Genomic DNA, 21,239 nt, shown 5'->3' with positions numbered 1-21,239 from the left:
CATATTTTATCTGGTTTAATTTATGGCTTAATTTTGAGACCATGGTGTTTATTCATTTATTATTTATTCATGCATTAACTGGCATAGACAGATAACTCAGGTTTATATCATAATGTATAAAATAGCACATTCTAAAGAATAAAACAAGGCAAACAAGTATGCAATTATTAACAAGGACAAGAAGTATCTATTATCATATTTTCTTTTTTATGTACATAGTTCATGAACACTCACAGTCTGAGCTTTCCATGTCTACATATGGCTAACTTCATTTTTCATAACACAAAGTTACATACTATAATATGGCTATATCATCTTTCACTTAAGCTACTGTTAAGGAACATTTGGAGCTTCTGTTCCAAATTTGTCCTACTATGAATAACATTAAAACAAATAGCCCTTCACATCTGTTGTGCTTCAGACATATGCAGGGATAGCTTTAAGATAGATTTCTAGACCTCCAAATCCACAATTCAGAGATTTCAATAGCACTGCCAAACCGTCTTCTAAAAGAGAATGTAGTGTGTGTAAGACAGACTGGGGGGGGGGGAGGGGGCGTGGGCCTGGAAACTGAACCCAAAGCACCCCGCTTGAGCTACACCTCAAGCCTTTTTAGTTTCTTATTTTTTATTTGAGGTAATATTTCACTAACTTTGCCCAGGTTGCTTCCATGAGTAGGTGGAATTAGACTCATGCACCACCACATCTACTCTAACTTTCAAACAAGTTATATGCTTTCAAACAAGTACATTTAGTACTCGTTTTCATCCATCCAAAGCTATTTGGAACGTATTTTATTTGGTAAGAATATGGAAAAGGCCTAATTAGGAGTCATACCATCATTCATAGGTTTCATATGTATAAAGTCCAATTCCCTTAGAAGACTTGCATCCTTGAGTAAATCTCAAAGAAAACTTGATAGAAACGGTTGTAAATGCTGTTTAAGTTATTTAATTTGACATAAAACGACATTGAGAACCAAGGATGATTAGCTGTTCACATCAAGAGATAAAGCATCAGGCTGAGGCCGGTGACTCACACCTGTAATCCTAGTTAACTCAGGAGGCTGAGTAAGCTGGCTAGAGTAGGAAAGTCCATGAAACTCTTATCTTCAATTAACCACTAGAAAACCAGAAGTGGTGCTGTGGCTCAGAGTGGAAGCCTTGAGCAAAAAAAGCTCTGAGACAGCACCTAGCCCCTGAGTTCAAGTCTCATGACTGACAAAAAAAAAAGAGACTGACTGATCGACAGGCCGGCAGGCAGGCAGGCAGAGACAGACAGACAGACAGACAGACAGACAGACAGAGAGAAAGCAGCTGTAGTTTCTAGCATGACCAATTGTGAATAACTCCCGAAGGTCCCCCCTGGAGTCTGACACTCAGGTGACTGCATTTCAACACCAGGCTGCTGATTTGGCTTAAGGTGAACGGAGATCTTAAGGCCCAGGGACTAACCAACATGAAGTTCTCTTTGATAGGAGAAGGAAGACACACACAAAAGTGGAAATACCATGTAATGACAGAGACAGGACAGCCATAGAAAAGCCTCACAAAGGTGGGGCTGTAGCTCAGAGGTGTGTTTCCCAAACATGGAATGGGTAGGAGTTTAATCCCAGAACCACCAAAAGAAGTCTAATATGTGGAACTGCAGTGCCTGGCAACTGGCTAGACTATTCTACAAGGGCAGGCATGAAAGCCTTTTAAAAACACAGCAAGTTGCACAGGACGCTATCCTAGACTGAAGTAACAGACACAAACCCTGGCTACACCAGGGACAACCCACAGAAAAGAGGTTTGAACTTGCCATGAGGGTTGAACACCAGCAAGTTATCAGCATTCACCATGGAGGATATCACAAGCGTGCAGAATTCAGAATTCTAGGGAACAATCTTACCTTTGATGGGTTAATGACAATGTTCCTGGCAGAGCCATGTTCATCTCCAGTGAAGGCTGGCTGGTTGTTGAAGCCTTGCTTTACATTCACAGCTGTGAGCTCATCCTATTCAAGAGAAGGTATTGAGTAAGCAGAGGATGGAAAGCTTCCACTTAATCCAAACATTGTGGCCTGAATAACAGCTGAGTCTGAGTCTGTTTCTTCTTTGCAGAAGCTAAAGTTCAGAAATCAACAGAAAGAGATGTGGCACACACTAACAAAGCACTGACTTGGTGTATTGCACATGGCATTTGTTACTCCAGCCTGTCACCTGCTCTATGAGTGTGGAACCAGAACAAGAAAACCAAAATGATGGGGCTGGGAAGGTGGCTCAGGGATAGAGTGCTTGGCTAGCATGCATGGAGCCCTGGGTTCAATTCCTCAGCATCACATATACAGAAAAAGCCGGAAGTGGTGCTATGGCTCAAGTCGTAGGTAGAGCACTAGCCTTGAGCTGAAGAGCTGAGGGACAGCACCCAGGCCCAGAGTTCAGGCCCCACGACTGGATCCAAAAAAAAAAAAAGATTACATTCCCAACACACATACCTACTCACAAAATCAAACCAGGCACATGGAAATGAAATACTATCTTCTAAAACATAGACCAGGAGAAATTTCAAAGCCACTAAATAACAAACACTAGATGAAATGTTGTCTAAAAATATTTAAGTACAATATCAAGATTGCCTTAAAAAGCTCTCAGACTGTCATACTGGATAGATCAAGGAAACTCTTACAAGCTCACAGCACACCAAAAACAGTCTAGCCACACATATATGGAGATAGGTAGGTAGGAAGGTAGGAAGGTGTATATATGTGTGTGTGTATGTGTGTGTGCGTGCGTGTGCGTGTGTGTATGTATATGTATATGTATACATATACATATATATGTATATATAGAGAGAGAGAGAATCTCTTCCTTGTCCTGACCAGATTATCCCTGAGACCAGATTATCCCTGATTTATGGTACTAAATCAGAATCCCTAAAAATATAGACTGGAAAAAAAACAACATGGGCAATGAGTTGGAGGAAATGAGGAAAACTTCTGCTCCCCTCAAGAAATGGTGTTAGTGACAGCTGGACTAATGGTCACGCAGAGCAAAAATATGAACACACTTATTCTTCATAAGTAACTAAGGTGTGTGTTAACATGAAAGGGGGAAAAGCAACTAATCAAAACTGCTATGACATTTAAACACCTGACCGGTCTGCAAAGGTCACCTTGGATGAGAATGAGATCTGCTGGAGACAAGCCATGTAACTTAATTATGTGTGCTCTTACTAATAACTTGGCAGGTTGCTGCTTTGGCAGGCTTTCAAAAGACCCCACAATAGGAAATGCAGCTCTAGGGTAACAGAGTCTCCTCCCAGCAGAGAAGGTCACTGAAATCATGATCTGCACAGAGATTAATTGTCTCACACATAAGAAGACATCTCAATCTGCTCCTGCATTTTTCAAATTAATTATTCAAAAATGTAGAACATAACTATATAATGCATATTTTTAAGTCAAGAAGGTTTCATTGAATCAGTTTAAATAAAGCAAATATACTGAGTCAATTTGCTTAGCCTGAGGTGGTCAGAAGTAGAGATACAAATAGATTATGAAGGTAATATGACAAAAAAATTAAATGTGCCTTTATTTTTAATTTACCAGTAGAAATTATTACAGGAAACATTAATCAAGTAACAGCATATGTTTTTACTAAAAATGTGCTGTAACTTAATCAAGAGGAAGTAGGTGAGACTTTCAGGATCAGTTAACTCTACACAGTTCTGCTGCTCTGAACTGAGCACGCTCTTTTACTACTCACTTCACTTGACTACTAACCACTGTCAGTCAGCTGCCTACTTTAATAAAAGAAGATTAAATCTAAGTGTATCACCCTGCTAGTCTATTCCCAAAAGTTTTTGCAACGAATAAACTGAGTTAAGAATTACCTTCAAAATGCACTGAACTCATAAACTGATTTGTGAAATAATTCCTTTGTTAGACTTAAAGATAATTTTAAAAAATCATTAAAAACAAAGAAGCTTCAAATTCCAGTGTTCACTACTGCTGGTTTAGACGGCATTCCTCAGCTTCCGGTGGAAGCGCCCACAAAGTACTGTTTAGAGGAAAAGCATTCTCTCCAACCTGAAGGTATCTATAGATATCAATTTGACATTGGCTCAGGGCACAGATTCTTAACGGCATCATGCAGATTTAAGAGATTCAGAACAAAAAATGTGTGTTACATGAGTCCAAACAACCAATTTTTATAACACTGCTCTACAGTTCTTAGCCAAGTCTAATTAGGTAAACAGGAAAAGAGAAAGTCTAGATTGGGAACAAGCATGATTCTAAAACCCCCAAGCCAAACCTGAAGAAAACAAAAAAACAAAATCAAAAAACCCACAAATACCTTCCTATTGCACTAGCCTTGAACCTATTCAAGTCTTTTTCAAATAAAAGAGAATCAAGCACCAACGTTCTTACAAGGGCTTTCCTTACAGAAGTTTAACCCTCTTCTGCCATGGGTCTTCCCTGGCCCACAGTTCTTACAACAGAACCATCTGCCAGCTGCTCTGCACATGTGCACAGGTAAGACCTCAGGGCACACAGCCGCCAGCAGGATCTATTCTAGGCTCTACATCAGCAGGTTTGAACTTTTCCCATTGAAAGGACTCTTCAGGAAGGGTTGAAACTTTTTCCATTGTACAGGAGGGGAAAGCATTTCTAATAACAGCAGGGGAGAGAGGTAGCCATGAATTCTGATATGTATTTCTTCCAACAGCATTTAGGGCAAAAAAAAAAAAAATTGTACACACTGTGTGAGACCAAAATATTCAGCCAAGAGGCAAGCGGGAGGTGAGAGCAGACTGGCAGTCGTCCTGTCTGGCACCTCTACCCATGGACGCCACACAGACGCTGCTGGCGTAACAGACTCAGTGCCAACAGGACAGCCACAACACTGAGAAAGAGAACTCCTGACAACCACTTCACCTAAAAGACCAGCTTCAAGGCAATTTTTTCCAGTCCTGGGAATCGAACTCAGGGCCCAGGCTCTGTCCCTGAGCTTCTTTTCCTCGAGGCTAGCCTTTAAGGCAATTTCTGAGACAGACACCTACAGAAAAACAAAACCAAAGCCCACATTAATGCAGAAGGTTCACGCTCCTTCACATTTCTTACTGATAGAAAAATCAGACCTTTAATACTTGTGGTACATTACAAATGGACTCATCAATATCACATTTACCTTGGAGTTCAGAGAATTATCCTATTTTTGGATCACTTTCAAAGCAAACTTTAAATTTCAATAAAATATTTCATCAATAAAGTGAAAACATTTTGATGGTAATTTAGAAATTGCTCAAGTTCCTTCTCACGCAAAAAAAATAAAAAGAGGGCTGGGAACATGGCTTAGTGGTTTGCCTAGCATGCTTGAAGCCCCGAGTTCAATTCCTCAGTACCATCTAAATTTAAAAAAAAAAGCCAAAAGTGCTGTGGTCAAGTGGTAGAGTGCTAGCCTTGAGCAAAAGAAGCTTAGGGACAGGCCCTGAGCTCAAGTCTCAGGACCAGCAAAAAATGAAATTTAAATTTAAAAAAGGAAGCTGAGCACTGGTGATTTATACCTATAATCCTAGCTACTCCAGAAGCTGAGATTTGAGAACACAGTTCAAAGCCAGCCCAGGCAGGAAAATTCACAAGACTTTTATCTCCAACAAACCATTTAGAGAAAGATGTGGCTGAAGTGGTAGAGCACTAGTCTTGAGCAAAAGCAGCTCAGGAAAAGGACCCATGCTCTGAGTTCAAGCCTCAGAACCAGCTAAATAAATATATAAATAAATAACAAAGTTTAACACAAACTCCAATGATCCTCTCAAAGGCAAGAGAACAAAAACAGGTACACACAAACATACACACAATCTTCCACCCTCAACATCTAATACTTAAAATGTGCAAAAAGTCCGAATTTCCTCAGTCACTTTATTATCTAATAAACTCAATTATAATCCAATTAGACAGAAATAAATATCTACCAGGAAGTAGAAAAACGGCACACTATATGCTAGCTAACCAGACAGGCAGAGTTAACTGAGATCCTACCTAGAACTAACAAAATTACTTTTCCTAAACTTATCTACCTTTCCTTCCAAAGAACAGCCCCCAAGGAGGGGTATGATAATCTCCATCATGGATACATTTTGTGGTCATAGCAGTGAGTATGGGTAACGGGTATAGAGCAAATGAGCCAGGAGATAATGGGAAAATCTTTCGCCTCCACAGCTCATCGTTAAACAATCCTGTCCATACATCTCTCAAAATCTGTCTCACACTCCTTCCTTTCAAGCACTAGTTTGTGGCCACTAAGACAGCAGGGTCTGGCCACTGCTTCTTACTCCTCTGATCTGGATGCGCCGCCAAACACCATTTCTTTATGCACTACCTTTTCCAAAAGCCTCAGAAGGTTTTCTCCTTCTATTCTCCCTGGAGCTAAAACAACAAATAATACAACTCTCTATAGACCTACATAACACCTCTGAGCATTCTTCCACCTGACCCTGGCCCCAACTCAAAACACAATTTCCTAGGACTTGAACTATCAAGGTAAGTATTTCAGTCTGGTTTCTAGTCTAAGTGTTGGAATCACAGAGATTTGTGTTAGAATACAGCGCCCCTCACCTAGTACAAGAACATGGTCACGAACCTAGGACTGGAACACAGTACCCAATCTCTCTGTACCTCGACAGGAATAACTCCTTGGGCTAAGGTTACATAAGATGACATATGCAGAGCTCAGCACAGTGTCTGGTCCATTATTAAGTGTCCTATAAATGGTAGCCACTATTATTACAGCTGTTTCCTATTTTTATATTTTAACTGTTATTTCTTCTACTTGACTATTTTATACCAATCCACACACATAGTCTTTTTGACTTCTAAGCACTAACATCCTGCTATATTTTTATGAAATCCTTTTCACTTTTCAAGCCACAATCCAGTGTTCTCTGTCATTCCATCAACATGGAATTACAAACACAGCAAAGGCTAAGAACTGGAGACTACACAGTAAGCAAATGGCCAATACGATTAAGGAGTACTGCTGTTATGAGAGCAGATAAGGGCTTTATCCAGTCTGGAAACTCCAACAAGCACTCCCTGTGAAGGGCGCTTGCGGTGAGCCCTGATGGTGAAGCAACAGGAGAACCTTACCGTGGAAAAAATTCTAACCTCTTATGGGATAGTAAGGCTAAGGAGATTATGAAAGGTTTGGAATAGATGTAATTCCAAGCTTGGGGGAAAAAAGCCAGGCACCAGTGGCTTCACGCTTGTCATCCTAGATACTCAGGAGGCTGAGATATGAGGATCATGGTTCAAAGCCAGCCCAGGCAGGAAAGTCCGTGAGACTCTTATCTCCAATGAACCACCACAAAACCAGAAGTGGTGCTGTGGTTCAAGTGGTAGAGCACTAGCCTTGATCTGAAGAGCTGAGGGACCCAACTCAGGCCCAGAGTTAGAAAGAAAGAAAGAAAGAAAGAAAGAAAGAAAGAAAGAAAGAAAGAAAGAAAGAAAGAAAGAAAGAAAGAAAGAAAGAAAGAAAGAAAGAGAGAGAGAGAGAAAGAGAAAGAGAAAGAGAGAGAGAAAGAAAGAGAGAAAGAGAGAAAGAAAGAGATAAAGAAAGAGAGAAAGAAAGAGAGAGAGAGAGAAAGAGAGAAAGAAAGAGAGAAAGAGAGAGAGAAAGAGAGAAAGAAAGAGAGAAAGAAAGAGAGAGAGGGGGAAGGAGGGAGGGAGGGGGGGGAAGGAAGGAAGGAAGGAGAGAAAGAAAGAAGAGAGAGAAAGAGAAAGGAGAGAGAAAAGAAAGAAAAAGAAAGAAAGAAAACAAAGGGCAACTAAATTATCAATGGATAAATTAAGAATCTAATAATCATAATCTAAAGTAAATAGAAAATGAGTAGTAAAATAATAGACCCAAATCCAACCATATCAATGATTACATTAAAGAGACTCCAATTAAGAGAGATCAGAATGAATTAAAGGAAAAGTAAAGCTCAATAGTATGTGATACTTTAAATATAAAGGTATACTTAAATATAAAGACAGATTGACAGTAAATGTAATAATATAGAACTATAAGTATATGTAAACATTATATATATATACATATATATATATAAAATAAAAATGCAATAATCCGAAGAGCATTAAGAGGGTCTGGTAGGTACATTAGTATCAGATAGATTTCAAGACAAGGAGGACTACTCAGAGAGTAAAGGGCACACCATAATGATAGAAGAGTCAGTTCAGGCCTGGGAATGTGGCTTATTGGTAGAGTGCTTGCCTAAATGCACAAAGCCCTGGGTTCGATTCCTTAGTACCACATGCACAGTGTGACATTGTGGCTCAAGTGGTAGAGCACTAGCCTTGAGCAAAAGAAGCTCAGGGATAGTGCCCAGGCCCTGAGTTCAAGCCCCATGGCTAGCAAAAAAAAAAAAAAAGACAACAGTCACTGGTGGTGTGTGCTAACAAGAAGGTGGAGGAAAAGAAGAGTCTACAGGGTTGAGAAATAAAAGGAAAATGTCATAGCGAGAGTGGAAGGAAGGAAGGAAGGAAGGCATAAGAAGATTCTGAAACAGTGACAGAGGCGACATAAAGTCCAGTGGGCGGGCCAACTGAACAACTTCTGTCCTCACTGTTGGATTCTTCTGCACAACTTTGCAGAGAAGAGACGTAAGACAGCGGGGCCATGGCGGGAGGAAACTCTGAAACACAAGACCCTGCTGCACACCCCATGCAACAGAAAGGGACCAATGCAGCAAGCAAATGGGCTAACTACAAGTTTATGGAGAAAGAGGCGCAGATAACTTACACAGACTCAGAATCCAGACAGTGATGAGCCACCTGGGACCTGCAAAGGAAGATGTGGAAAACATACCTTATAGGAGAACCACATACCCTAAAAAAGAAAAGCCAACAGAACACAATCCCATACCGGTGTGTGTGATCTTAGAGTCTTTAGGCAGGTATTCAAGTCAAGATGGGGTCATGTTTAAGTAAGGTAGATCCTAGTCTAGTATGATTATGTTCAGACACAGAGGGAAGATGGCAATATGAAGAGAGGGCAGAGACCAGTGTTACATGGCCACATGCTGAGGAGGAGGAGAGAGACCTGCCCACGGCCTCAGAAGTGAATATGCCGCCTCTGTCTGGGCTTTTCAGACTTCTGCCATCTAGGACTGAGAAAACAAATCTTCACTGCCAGGTGGGAAATGTTTAGTCCACGGAACGTGTAACACTCTCCAAACTTGGCTTCCAGATAGCTATCCACCTGTAACTGTGTATGACCTGCAAGTGATATTACAAATATCCAAGTGGCCGACGGCAGATAAAAGGCCCTCGCCCCTGGAGCCATGGCTCTGCAGCGCTCTGTCTCCTGGGCCTGGGGAAGGGAGCCCTGTCCCACCCCTCAGCACCGACAGGACCAGGGGTGCTCTGCTCCACCCATCAGGACCCAGGCCCTTCCAGAGCACGTGGGCACCATCACTGGGGTCCACAGGAGTTGAGAAAAGCAGCACCACAAGCCTCGGCACCAGCCGACCCCACAGCCCACACCCTTCGACCTGGCATGCCACTCAGTGGCAGTGGGAAAAGTTATCATCGTTTAAAAGGCAAAACAAAAGGAGTTCCCAGTTCAGCCAAAACACCGGCTGAAGAAAGAACTGGCACCAGCCTGCTGGAAGAAGGCAAGAGACTGTCCTCCCGTCTCCACTAAGATCGCCACATGGGGCTACACTTACATCAAAGCCACTCCTGAAGCTGGGCACTGGTGGCTCAAGCCTGTAATCCTAGCTATTCAGGAGGCTGAGAGTTGAGGATTACTATTCAAAGCCAGCCCAGGAAAGGAAATCCAGGAGACTCTTTAATGAATGGCCAGAAAACTAGAAGTGGAGCTGTGGCTTTAAGTGGTAGAGCACTTGAGTAAAGGAGCTCAGAGACCAAAACCCAGACCCTGAGTTCAAGCCTCACAAACAACCAAAGAAGAAAAACAAAAGCAAAAACAAACTACACCTCAAGTGTGGTGGTATGTCCCTGTGATCAGGATGTAGAGGGAAGGGGTAGAGTTCAAGGCAGGCCTGAGGTACACAAAGACCTCAAAACAACAACAGTCATATCCGTAAACCAGCTCATCACCTGTATCACCATTAGCATTGTCCCCCACTTCCAACCACACCTGCATCCTGTCAATCACCCATGGAGACAAGCTCAGCAAGAGCTGCCTTGACACCTACACTTGGAATAGGCAACATGCATCTAAGGGCAGTAATGCCACATCATTTCACAAGGTAAGAAACTGAGGCAGTTAAGAGGCAAAATGAAGTGCATCCTTAGGAAGCCATGTAAGAACCAGGCCCAAGAACGTCTGATGTCTTATCTTCTCTAAGATAGGAGTATCTCTGAGAGAGCAGTTTCCTACAAACCTAACCTTGAATCCTGGATCCTTTCCTCTTCTGTGAAATGGAGCTAACCACTTCCCGCATATGCCCATGATAAAGAATACCCAGAAATTGTGTGTAACAGCACAGTTACTAGAACACATTAAAAATGTAAAGCATTACCATCATCATAATTACAATCTTTATATGGCCAGCACACACAAGCCTGAACCGTGCACATGGCTGCTGCTTACACTCTTCAGAGGGCTGGGTGAAAACATCTATCATGGATGAATGCTGTGCACACTCCCATGTGCCAATTCCCTCGACTCTACCCAGAGGTGGCTAGTGAGGCAGGCCCTCTCCTCCCCACTGTGAAATAGAGAGCCTTTGATCCTAATTATAGCTAAATAAAGTACCCTTCAAGTTTATCCCACTCTCATCTAAATAGTTGAACCCTATTAATTCATATCCAAATCCCATTCAAACGCATGTCACCCACTAATATCAAACACCTGGATGTGGCGCTCAGAAATTCCAGGAGCTACAAAGAGCTGAGCGTGTGGCTGAGAAGATGTGAGTGCCTGCCGAGCAAGCACACGGCCAGCGTCCAAACCCCAGGCCCACCAAGGGGGACTTGAGTAGCAGCTACTTTATCCTGCCCAGGACAATTTTCTCTTTTGCACCTCTATTGCTGAGGTAAGCCACCGGCCCAGGGACCCCTGCACTGTACTGCCACCTAATCCCATGTCTTCCTTTAAATCCCGTTTTCACTCGGAGGGGATGGAAGGCAGGCAGAGACAAGCACAAGATACGCTTCTGTCCTTGGAAGTTCTCCCCTTCCTCAGCCCCCAGTGAAGCCCACTGTGGGAGGACAGAGAGTGATTTCTCCTCTTGTTGTTGCAGATAGAGACTCTGTTCATCTGTTTTAGATCAACTGCTCACAAAAAAACTGGGAAACCTAGACAGGTGAGCCCACCTCAGTTACTACCCCTCGCGCGCCCCACCTCCGGCATTTTCTGGGGGCCTGCCAGGCAAACCTCCCAAGCAGCCCTGGCACACCACGCCAGCAGCAGAAAGCCAGAAGGCCCGCAGCAGGCTACTGCAGAGGGGCTGAAGCCCAGGACGAGCAGCACGAACAAAACTAGGGGACCCAAGAGCACTAAGACCTTCAAGTCAGCTGGTTAATGCCCGAGGTCAGGACTTCCACATGGGTAGGTATTTGTTCCAATTCATGTTAATTTAAATGCTTTTCACTACAGACCCAGCACAAAAATGTGCCCTTCTACGGCCCAGGCGCCAGAGCCTGCCTCCCTAGTTTCCCTGTCCAAGGACATCGGTGCAAGTTTCCACTCTCCTTAGTTTCCTTTGGCCAATCAGTCACCAATGGTCAATGCTTCTCTACAGTCCTGGTTCAAAGCTCTGATGAGTGAGGGCACTTTTTACTTCATGCTTTGGTTACTGAAGCGGCCTTTCTGGAAGGTTTCTGGACTCCTCTCCCTAACACTGGATCTCTAAGACAAGAGTTAGTGCCATAGATCTAACAGTAAGGTCCTACGCTCTCACACATCAAGCACCCGGACTCCAGCTGCACCCCACACAGCTCCTCCGGTCTCATCCGCACAGGCATCACCCTGCCCTGCCCGCCAACCGGCACCCTCCAGTGAAGAACCTGGCCTCTTTTCTGAATTCATACAGAACTCTTTTTTTTTTTTTTAGCCCATCCTGGGGCTTGAACTCAGGGCCTGGGCACTGTCCCTGAGCTTCTTTGTGAGTGTCTAGGCTAGTGCTCTACTACTTGAGTCACAATGCCACTTCTGGCTTTTTGTGTGTATTGGTGGTGGTTTTCGTGGGGCTTGAACTCTGGGCCTGGGCTCTGTTCCTCAGCTCTTCAGTTCAAGGCTAGTCCTCTACCACTTGAGCCACAGCACCACTTCTGGTTTTCTGGTGGTTTATTGGAAATAAGAGTCTCACGGACTTTCTTGCCCAGACTGACTTTGAACCATGATCCTCACATCTCAACCTCCTGAGTAGTTAGGATTATAGGCATGAGCCACTGGCACCTGGCTACTTCTGGCTTTTTTGAGTAATTTATTGGAGATAAGGGTCTCATGGACTTTTCTGCTTAGGCTGGCTTGGAACTGTGATCCTCAGATCTCAGTCTCCTGAGTAACTAGTATTATAGGTGTGAATCACTGATGCCTGGCTTCATACAACATTTTTAGCCTTGGGAAAGATTACACATATACGTGTGTGTGTGTGTGTGTGTGTGTGTGTGTGTGTGTGTGTGTGTGGCCAGAATGGTTACAGCAGGGCCTCAGAAGTCCAATTCTAACCTGTCCTTATGTCACTAACTTACTTTGAACAATTTAGCACCGCTCCATGCCTCAGTTTCTTCATCTGTAAACAGGAGGTAAACAAGTGTCATGGCTAATGTAAGAACACACAAAAAGCACTCAGAACAATCAAAATGATAAATATGATTGTGATGTGGTCCTTTGAACACTTTACTGAAAGCAAAGCAGAATCCCCAATTTTAATATAAATAAAACGAATGCATCTGTCACTTTAGAAATTGCTGTGGGTCAATGAACAGGCGGTTAGGAGCAGAGCTCTCACTTGGAGGGACTGTGGGTGAGACCGTTGCTTTTTGACACAACATCAGGCATTTAACTCATCTAGTTATTCGTGTTAATCCTGTATTTGCACCAGTCTGCAACAGACTGAAAAGTAATTCTGAAAAAGCAGGTCCTTCACCAGTTATTTTAAGAAGTGTCACTATGAGGGGACAGAGAGCATTTTTCTATTTCTTTGCTATATCCCACACAACCTAGCACAGTGGGAAGCATACATAAACTGTCCACTGTTTTTTAATGAATTAACACACACTTCTAGACACTCTTAGTTCATAACTTATGATGTACAATACAGTAAGTGAGAACTCAAAAGCTCTATGGGAGTCTCAATGCCTACGACTGTAAGTGATCTGGAAAGGAGGTCTTTGGGGAGCTAGTGGCTTAAGCTGACAGTACTGGAATATTCTTGGGCTCATCCCTCTCAGCTCATATATCCACACTGCCTCTTCAGCTATCCAAATTACCTTTCCCGTGACTCCTCCTCTTTGCTTCCTTCCCCAGCCTCTCAAGTCCAAAGGCCAAAAAATACCAACGCAGAATCCAAAAAATTGAGAATGTACCAGGCGCTGTGGCTCACACCTATAATCCTAGCTACTGAGGAGGCTGAGATCTAGGGATTGAGGTTCAAAGCCAGCCCAGGCAGGAAAGTCTGTGAAACTCTTATCTCCAATAAACCACTCAGAAAACCTGGAGTGGTGCTGTGGCTCAAGTGGTAGAAAACTAGCCTTGAGCTGAAGCGCTCAGGGACAGTGCCCAGGCCCAGGCTTCAAGCCCCACAACCAACAACAACAACAACAAAAATGTGGCCTTACTTGGATAAAGATCCTTGTAGATGTCCTTGTAGATGCTATGTCTCAGTGGCCTCCCACCCAATGCCAGGTGTCCTCCTGACAGACACTCCAGTGTCTGGGAGAAGATCATGGGAGGGAGCAGGCAAAATGAGTGCTGTGGCTTCAGCTGAGGAAGTCGGAACAGCTGTAGTAACCAAGACTGGAGAGGCCAAAGGGGCCTCCCTTACCCAGAGCCTTCAGCACATTCCCATTCCCCACCCCCCCCCCCCACCCCTCCGATCATGGGGCTTTTACTCTGGGCCTGGGCACCGTCCCTCAGCTCTTGGGCCATAGCACCATTTCCAGTTTTCTGGTGGCTCATTGAAGATAAGAGTTTCATGGAGAGACTGGGAAGGTGGCTCAGTGGTAGAGCACTTGCCTTGCATGCATGAGGCCCTGGGTTTGATTCCTCAGCACCACATAAGCAAAAAGCTGGAAGTGGTGCTGTGGCTCAAGTGGTAGAGCACCAGCCTTGAGCTGAAGAGCTGAGGGACAGCGCCCAGGCCCAGAGTTCAGGCCCCATGACCGGACCCAAAAAGAAAAAAAAAAAAAAAAAAGAGTTTCATGGACTTTCCTACTGGGGCTGGCTTTGAACCATGATCCTCAGATATCAGCCTCCTGAGTAGCTAGGATGACAGGCGTGAGCCACCGGCGCCCAGCTCTCCAGCATCTTAATTTTGGACCCTGGCCTCCAGGACAGAGAACAAGCTTGCATTGCTTTAAGCCACCCAAGTTGTGGCAATCTGCACAGTGGCCACCCCCAACCCAGCTGCCAGCCAACTCACAGCAGGTTAATCTATCCACCTCAATATAACCCTAAACTGCGACCCACCGCTCCCTACTTCTCATCCCCTTACATCCTTCTCCCACCCCAACCCCTAGGGCAGTACACAGAGGCCTCAGGACTTGAGCTCCTCCTGGTCACTCCAGCTACACCAGGCCCAGGCCGTGACAAAGGACAACTTATTCTTTCTGGCCCATAAAGCTCACGCTGGTCCCAATGCCCAGAATTTCCTTTGTCTTCAGCCCCACCCGCTCCCACACAGATTCAAAAGTTGCCTCTTCTAAGAGACCCTATCAAAAAGTCAGGTCATCCCTTCATTTCCACAGCACTTTGAAGATTCTTCCCCAGGAAAATCTGAAACCACATCCATGCTTCCCTACCTCAAAACTCCTGACTGGGGTGGGGGCCGGCGGTGGCTCAGGGAACAGCCCTGCACACACCCACCAACCACCACAGTGTCCTGGGGGAAAAAGAAGGGAGGCACACAGCGCAAGACCAGGGCTGCCAGTGGGTCACCCTGGGGTCCCAGGTAACACACGTGTTTATTCTACATTGTTTCACAAAAAGAAGTTCTTGCTGTGATTTGGTGGCTCATGCCCACAATCCTAGCCCTTCAGGAGACTAAAATCTGATGATCATGGTTCAAAGCCAGCCCTGACAAGAAAGTCCATGAGACTCTTATCTCCAATTAACCACCAAAAAAAAAAAATGGAGCTGTGGTTCAAAGTGATAGAGCTCTAGCCTTGAGCAAAACAAAGCTCAGGGACAGTACTCAGGCCCTGAATTCAAGCCCCACAATAGACAAGAAAGCTGGGGGGTGGGGAAGCGGGGAGGGATTTCTCGTCCCAGGTATGAGCCAAGCACTATGCTAGGCAGAAACCCCATGGGAAAGCAAAGCTTTATGTCTGTCCTCAGGAGGCCACATCGGGCAAAGAGCCTGTGAAGTACTCAGTATATTAGTTCAATGACTGGATGTCTTTGGCACATATATGTATCACAGCAAAACCCAATAGCTAAAATTCTCTCCTTTCCTTGGGGCTGTTGCACTACACACCTAAAGGGCATCCACGATATAAGGCCACAGAGCACTGCTCCTGAGGACCGGTGGCCGGTGCCGCTCACACGGGCACAGCTGCCCCTAAGGAAAGGAGAAACTCAACCAAGCAAGAAACTAGAGCACATCCAAGACCAACATGGCAATGCCAGAGCTGAGCCAAAAAAGCTGGAGATGGGGGCTGCACTTCTTCTCCCAGTTCACGAGTCTGGAGTATTCTCTCTGTCCAGGAAACACCCCCAGGAGCTCTAGTGAGCCTTCGGGGGCACCAGAAAGCGAGCCACACTGCCCCTGACCCTCAAAAGGCACTGGGAGCTTAGCAATGGCTGGTCACCTCGGGTCACGGGTGGCCAGGCCAGGAGCAGCTCCCACAGCTGGGCCGGTGCTTCCATCTGAAGCCCTGGGGCGGCCCGCGCCCACCACAGCTTCTCCAACAGAATCCAAGGGAGGATCTGGCTTTCTACGGCAGTTGTATATCTGCTACATACAACATCTGAAAAAGTGTAAGGGGCTTCAATCATGATGCTACCCCCTCCTCCTCAACTTGAGCCTTAAATCATCTTGAGTCTCAGCCCCCAAAATTGTGAGGATTGTCTTGTCCTTAAGAATTATGAACAGACAACTGTGTTCATTTAAAACTTACCCAGTATCCTGATCTAGCAATAACAACTGTCCACAAGTGTTGACAACTGTAAAAATCCCTCCAGATGGAGATCACCACTTTTTGAGTACAATTAATTTTATTTCATGATTGCTGGCATTTTTCCTTATTATTTAAGTTTCTACGATTCAGATTGGAGAGAACAGAATTCTGTCTCCATCAGCCAGTTTCAGAAATTCTCAGGAGACAGTTAGGTCCAGCGTTTCCAGTTCTCCTCCCAGAGGCCTATGTGGGAGGCAGGTGCCTCTTCTCTCCAGTTTCCTCCCTTCCATCCACCTGGCTTTCCTCTCTCAGACCTCCAGGTCAGCTCCTTTCCAGGTTAGACCAATGACCCCCTTCCTCACTGCTCCAAGAGTCAAAGTTTTAGGTCCCCAGCAGTCTGAAAAGCAGTAGCCTCTGAATGTACTCTAGAAACAGTACAATTCATGGCGTTTCCTGCTTCTGCTCACGCCAGTTTTACTTCTGCTTTACTGTGCCATGCCTCTGTGCACACCTGAAGGTGGCACTGCTCAGCTACACCTCCAGTCTCTGGTTCATCCTCATTCTTGCTACCTATGACCTGCTGTGGTTGGCCTTCTAGGCCTCTCTTTGTGGTCCCCCAACGTCCTAAAGATAATTCCCTATGGGAAACAACTAAAAGCTACATCTGCTTCTCCTACCCTTCAATTTAGCCAAGAGAACAGGAGAAGCTGTGGATAGTTCGGGACCTAGTAGCATGACCCTACTTGGCTCTGTACCTTTTAAAGGGCCCTCCCCGGGACCCTTCTTCTCCGATCCAGTCTCCTTATTAATTTAACTTTCCTCAACATATGTGTTTACTACTCAACTGACAGGGCTCACCACGCCGCAGCTCAATAGTCTAGGGTTTAATTTCACTTTTAGCCTTTCCCCAACACTTCTCAGTCACCAGGCCCCCTTCTCCATCCATCCCACTTTTATTCATACATTCCAACAAGTTTGTGCCCTGAATTAATCTGCACCAGGCACTTCAGTATTGCCTAAAACAGATCTTCTCCCTTTCCCACTAGTATACTAGTAGCCATCAGGGATAGCCAGAGGGCAACCAAAAATAATAATAAACTTGTTATTATATATCCCCTAAGAGGTCCGGAGGCTTTTGGACTGGGACCTGAATGATGCATAGGCAGACCTTATTGGCATTCACAACAACAATATCTGGGTGCTGACTCTATGCCATATTCTGCTCTAAATTATTTACCTGTATTACCCATGCAATCTTCCAGTAACACCGTGGGACAGCGTACTCTCAAGAAAGGAGACTGGGAGACAGGAAAGGCACCAGACCCTACCTTCCAGACCACAGACTGAAGCATTGTGCAGTATTAGGGGTAGGGGCTGAGAGACAAGACAGACAGATGTCCAGCCACACAGACCAACATACACAAGAGCCCTAGGCAGAGAAGATTTAGCCTGGGGACAAAAAGGAAGCGGAGTGTGTGGAGGAGCACCAAATAAACCAAAACATTTTATGATCAGATTGGACAAAATGTGCTACTTAGGAAGCACAACATGTTTCTCAAAAGTTAAAGAAAACTTTACAAGTGCAGGTAGTGCAAGGACAGGGTAGAAATGTCCAGGAGGCCATATGTAACTGAGGCTTAGGAACCTCCCATCATCCAGCCAGCCACAGGCCCGCTCTACATCAGACCCAGATCTGACTACAGCCACCCATACCCTTCTGCTGGAGACAGAACACTGGCTACCTGGAGTGATGCCTGCCAGCTCAGCCGAGACAGGAAGAAATAGGGACCACTAGTCCACGATGCCTGGGCACAAAGCAAGGCCCTGTACCAAAAACAGCAAGACCCTGGGCACTGGCAGGCTCATGTGTGTAAGCCTAGATACTCAGTGAGAACCACAGGTTAAAGTCAAGCAAAGCAGGAATGCCATGAGACTCTTGTCTCCAATTAACCAGCGCGTGCGGGAAGTGGTGCTGTGGCTCAAGTGGCAGAGCACTAGCCTCGAGTAGAAAATGCTAAAGGGACAGCATCCAGGCCCTGAGGTCTGGTGGAAAATAAACTGAAAGCACGTACCTTTCCCTCTGACAGCACATTTTAGAACTGTCCTTGCTTCTGAACCACCTCCCTTCCCCTTGTCCCTAAACAAACTCACCCTGACATCTTGGAAGAAAGCCTGCGATCTAGGCGACTTCTGGCACAGGTTGACACAGACACCACTGAAACCTTGAAACTCCAGGATCTTAAAGACTATTCTCCTTCCTCGCCTCACTTCCACCTGCCCCACCTGACCTCACCTAGTGGGAAGGGAAGGATGCCATTTTTTCTTTAGCCAGACTGAAAAAGACTTGGTACCCATCCCAGGTTTTTATCCCAAATAAAACCTGTTGGTCTGTTGAGCTCACCTTTCTGCTCTTTTTTTAGTGATAATCCCAGTGCACAAAGTATCTACTTACAAGCTCAAGTCCCAGGACCAACACACACACAAAAGACCTGCTTACCAAGCATGCGGCCTAAGTTTAAACCCCAGTACCAAACGCAGCCAAGGGCTGGTGGCTCACGCCTGTAGGCTGAAGCTAGCCTGGGCAGGAAGGTCCTTGAGACTCGTATCTCCCATTAACCACCAAAATGCTGTAAGTGGAGCTGCGGCTGAAGTGGTAAAGTGCTGGCCTTGTGCTTTAGAGATCAGGGACGTTGCCCAGGCCATGAGTTCAAGCCTGGGAGCAGAAAGAAAAGAAAACACCCTCTGTGGTCACTTCCAGCTACTCCTTCCAGAATCGCAGAAGGCCCCACGCTGAAGTACGTGTAGTCCACGGGAAAATACGCTCAACAAAGGCCTCTACCACCCAGGCCTCGGCCTGGCCGAGGGGTCGGTGCGCCGGCCTCACCCGGAACAGCTGACCCCACCGACCTCACCACGACTGGGGCGGCAGCCCGCAGCCTCCGGGCCTCGGTCCGAGCTGTTCCCGCGTGTCCGAGGGGGGCTGCGGGTCGGCCCCCTCCGCGGCCTCCTCCGGGCAGCCTGCCCGCGGGCCGGCCTCGCGCTGTCGCGGGAGGTTCTGTGTCTCGCGCAGCTGGGAGGGGCGGCGGGCGGCGGGCGGCCCCTCCACGACGGCGCCTTCGCTCCCACACACACGCGGGCCGCCCGGCCCGACCCGGCCGACGCCGCGGGGACCGGACCCGGCCCGACCCGACCGACGCCTCGGAAGCCGCTCCCGACCCGCTCGGTTCCAAGTAGCCGCGGTGCTGCAGCCGAACCTCCGGACCGCCGGCGGCGCGAGCCGGACGCCGTCTGCACGGTGCGGGCGCCCCGGGGCGGCGGGGCCTCCCCTGCTCCCGGCTCCCGGCTCCCGGCTCCCGACCCCGGCCCCGACCCCGACCCCGGCCCCCGGCCCCCGGCCCCCGGCCCCCGGCCCCCGGCTCCCGGCTCCCGGCCCCCGACCCCCGGCTCCCGGCCCCCGGCTCCCGGCTCCCGGCTCCCGACCCCCGGCCCCCGGCTCCCGGCCCCCGACCCCCGACTCCCGGCTCCCGACCCCCGACCCCCGACTCCCGGCTCCCGACCCCCGACCCCCGGCTCCCGACCCCCGGCCCCGGCTCCCGGCTCCCGACCCCCGACTCCCGGCTCCCGGCCCCCGACCCCCGGCTCCCGGCCCCCGACCCCCGGCTCCCGGCTCCCGACCCCCGGCCCCCGGCCCCGGCTCCCGGCTCCCGACCCCGACCCCCGGCCCCGGCTCCCGACCCCCGGCTCCGACCCCCGGCCCCCGGCTCCCGGCCCCCGACCCCCGGCTCCCGGCTCCCGACCCCCGACCCCCGGCCCCGGCCCCCGGCCCCGACCCCGACCCCGCCCCCCCGGCCCCCGGCCCCCGACCCCCGACCCCCGACCCCCGGCTCCCGACCCCCGACCCCCGGCCCCCGACCCCGACCCCCCGGCCCCGGCCCCCGACCCCCGACCCCCGGCCCCCGACCCCGACCCCGACCCCCGGCCCCGGCCCCGGCCCCGACCCCCGGCCCCGGCCCCGGCCCCGGCCCCGGCCCCGACCCCCGGCCCCCGGCCCCGGCCCCCGGCCCCGACCCCCGACCCCCGACCCCCGACCCCCCGACCCCCGGCCCCGGCTCCGGCCCCGGCCCCCGGCCCCGACCCCCGACCCCGCCCCCCGGCCCCCGGCCCCGCCCCCGGCCCCGGCGCTCACCTCCTTCTGCCGGGGGTCCTGCGGGTAGACGTCGGGCGGCCCGAGCCGCGGGCGCTTCAGCGGCCTCTGCTCGTAGCTGAGGAGCCCGAAGGCGGCCATCATCTCTCATGTTAGCCGCGACGCCCAGTCGGAGCTGCGGCCGCCGCCTCGGCGACCCGGGCGCGGCGTGGCGGGGCGGGGCGCTCCCCCGCGCTCGCTCCGGAGCTCCGCTCCGCGGTCCCGCGCTCCGTTCGCTCCCCGGTCCTCCGCTCGCTCCGGTGCTCCGCTCCGCGGTCCCGCGCTCCGTTCGCTCCGCGGTCCTCCGCTCGCTCCGGTGCTCCGCTCCGCTCCGCGGTCCTCCGCTCGCTCCGGTGCTCCGCTCCGCTCCGCGGTCCTCCGCTCGCTCCGGTGCTCCGCTCCGCGGTCCTCCGCTCGCTCCGGTGGCTCCGCTCCGCGGTCCTCCGCTCGCTCCGGTGCTCCGCTCCGCGGTCCTCCGCTCGCTCCGGTGCTCCGCTCCGCGGTCCTCCGCTCGCTCCGGTGCTCCGCTCCGCGTCCTCCGCTCGCTCCGGTGCCCCTCGCTCCGCTCGCTGTCCGGGCGCTGCGGGCAGGAAGACCGCAGGTAGGACGCGGCGCGGCCGCACGCCGGGCCGGACGCTCGTTCCTGAGGCGGAGCAGCGGAGTCCGCGGGCCGCCGCCCCCGCCTCGCCCCCGCCTCGCCCCCGCCTCACGCCCGCCTCGCCCGCCTCGCCCGCCTCGCCCGCCTCGCCCCCGCCTCGCC

At 48.9% G+C, this 21,239-nt stretch overlaps 1 protein-coding gene across 2 annotated transcripts in view; it reads right to left on the bottom strand.

Moving 5' to 3' along the window:
- The window catches only part of Med12l (mediator complex subunit 12L), a 231,938-nt gene extending 211,329 nt beyond the window's left edge, over positions 1-20,609 (bottom strand). For both annotated transcript variants that reach the window (XM_042665626.1, XM_042665625.1), the window contains exons 1-2: positions 20,483-20,609; positions 1,894-1,998 (exon numbers count right to left, since the gene is read on the bottom strand). In XM_042665626.1, coding sequence (XP_042521560.1) covers positions 1,894-1,998; positions 20,483-20,584 — 207 coding nt within the window. In that variant the 5' untranslated portion in view covers positions 20,585-20,609. The remainder of the gene's footprint in view (positions 1-1,893; positions 1,999-20,482) is intronic.
- Between the last annotated feature and the right edge of the window lie 630 nt (positions 20,610-21,239).

Source organism: Dipodomys spectabilis, unplaced genomic scaffold (genome assembly GCF_019054845.1).
Source record: "Dipodomys spectabilis isolate Male_0828 unplaced genomic scaffold, ASM1905484v1 ptg000340l, whole genome shotgun sequence".
NCBI classification, from domain to species: domain Eukaryota; kingdom Metazoa; phylum Chordata; class Mammalia; order Rodentia; family Heteromyidae; genus Dipodomys; species Dipodomys spectabilis.
The sequence above is the reverse complement of the archived record's forward strand: the minus strand, read 5'-3'. Positions and strand labels throughout refer to the sequence as shown.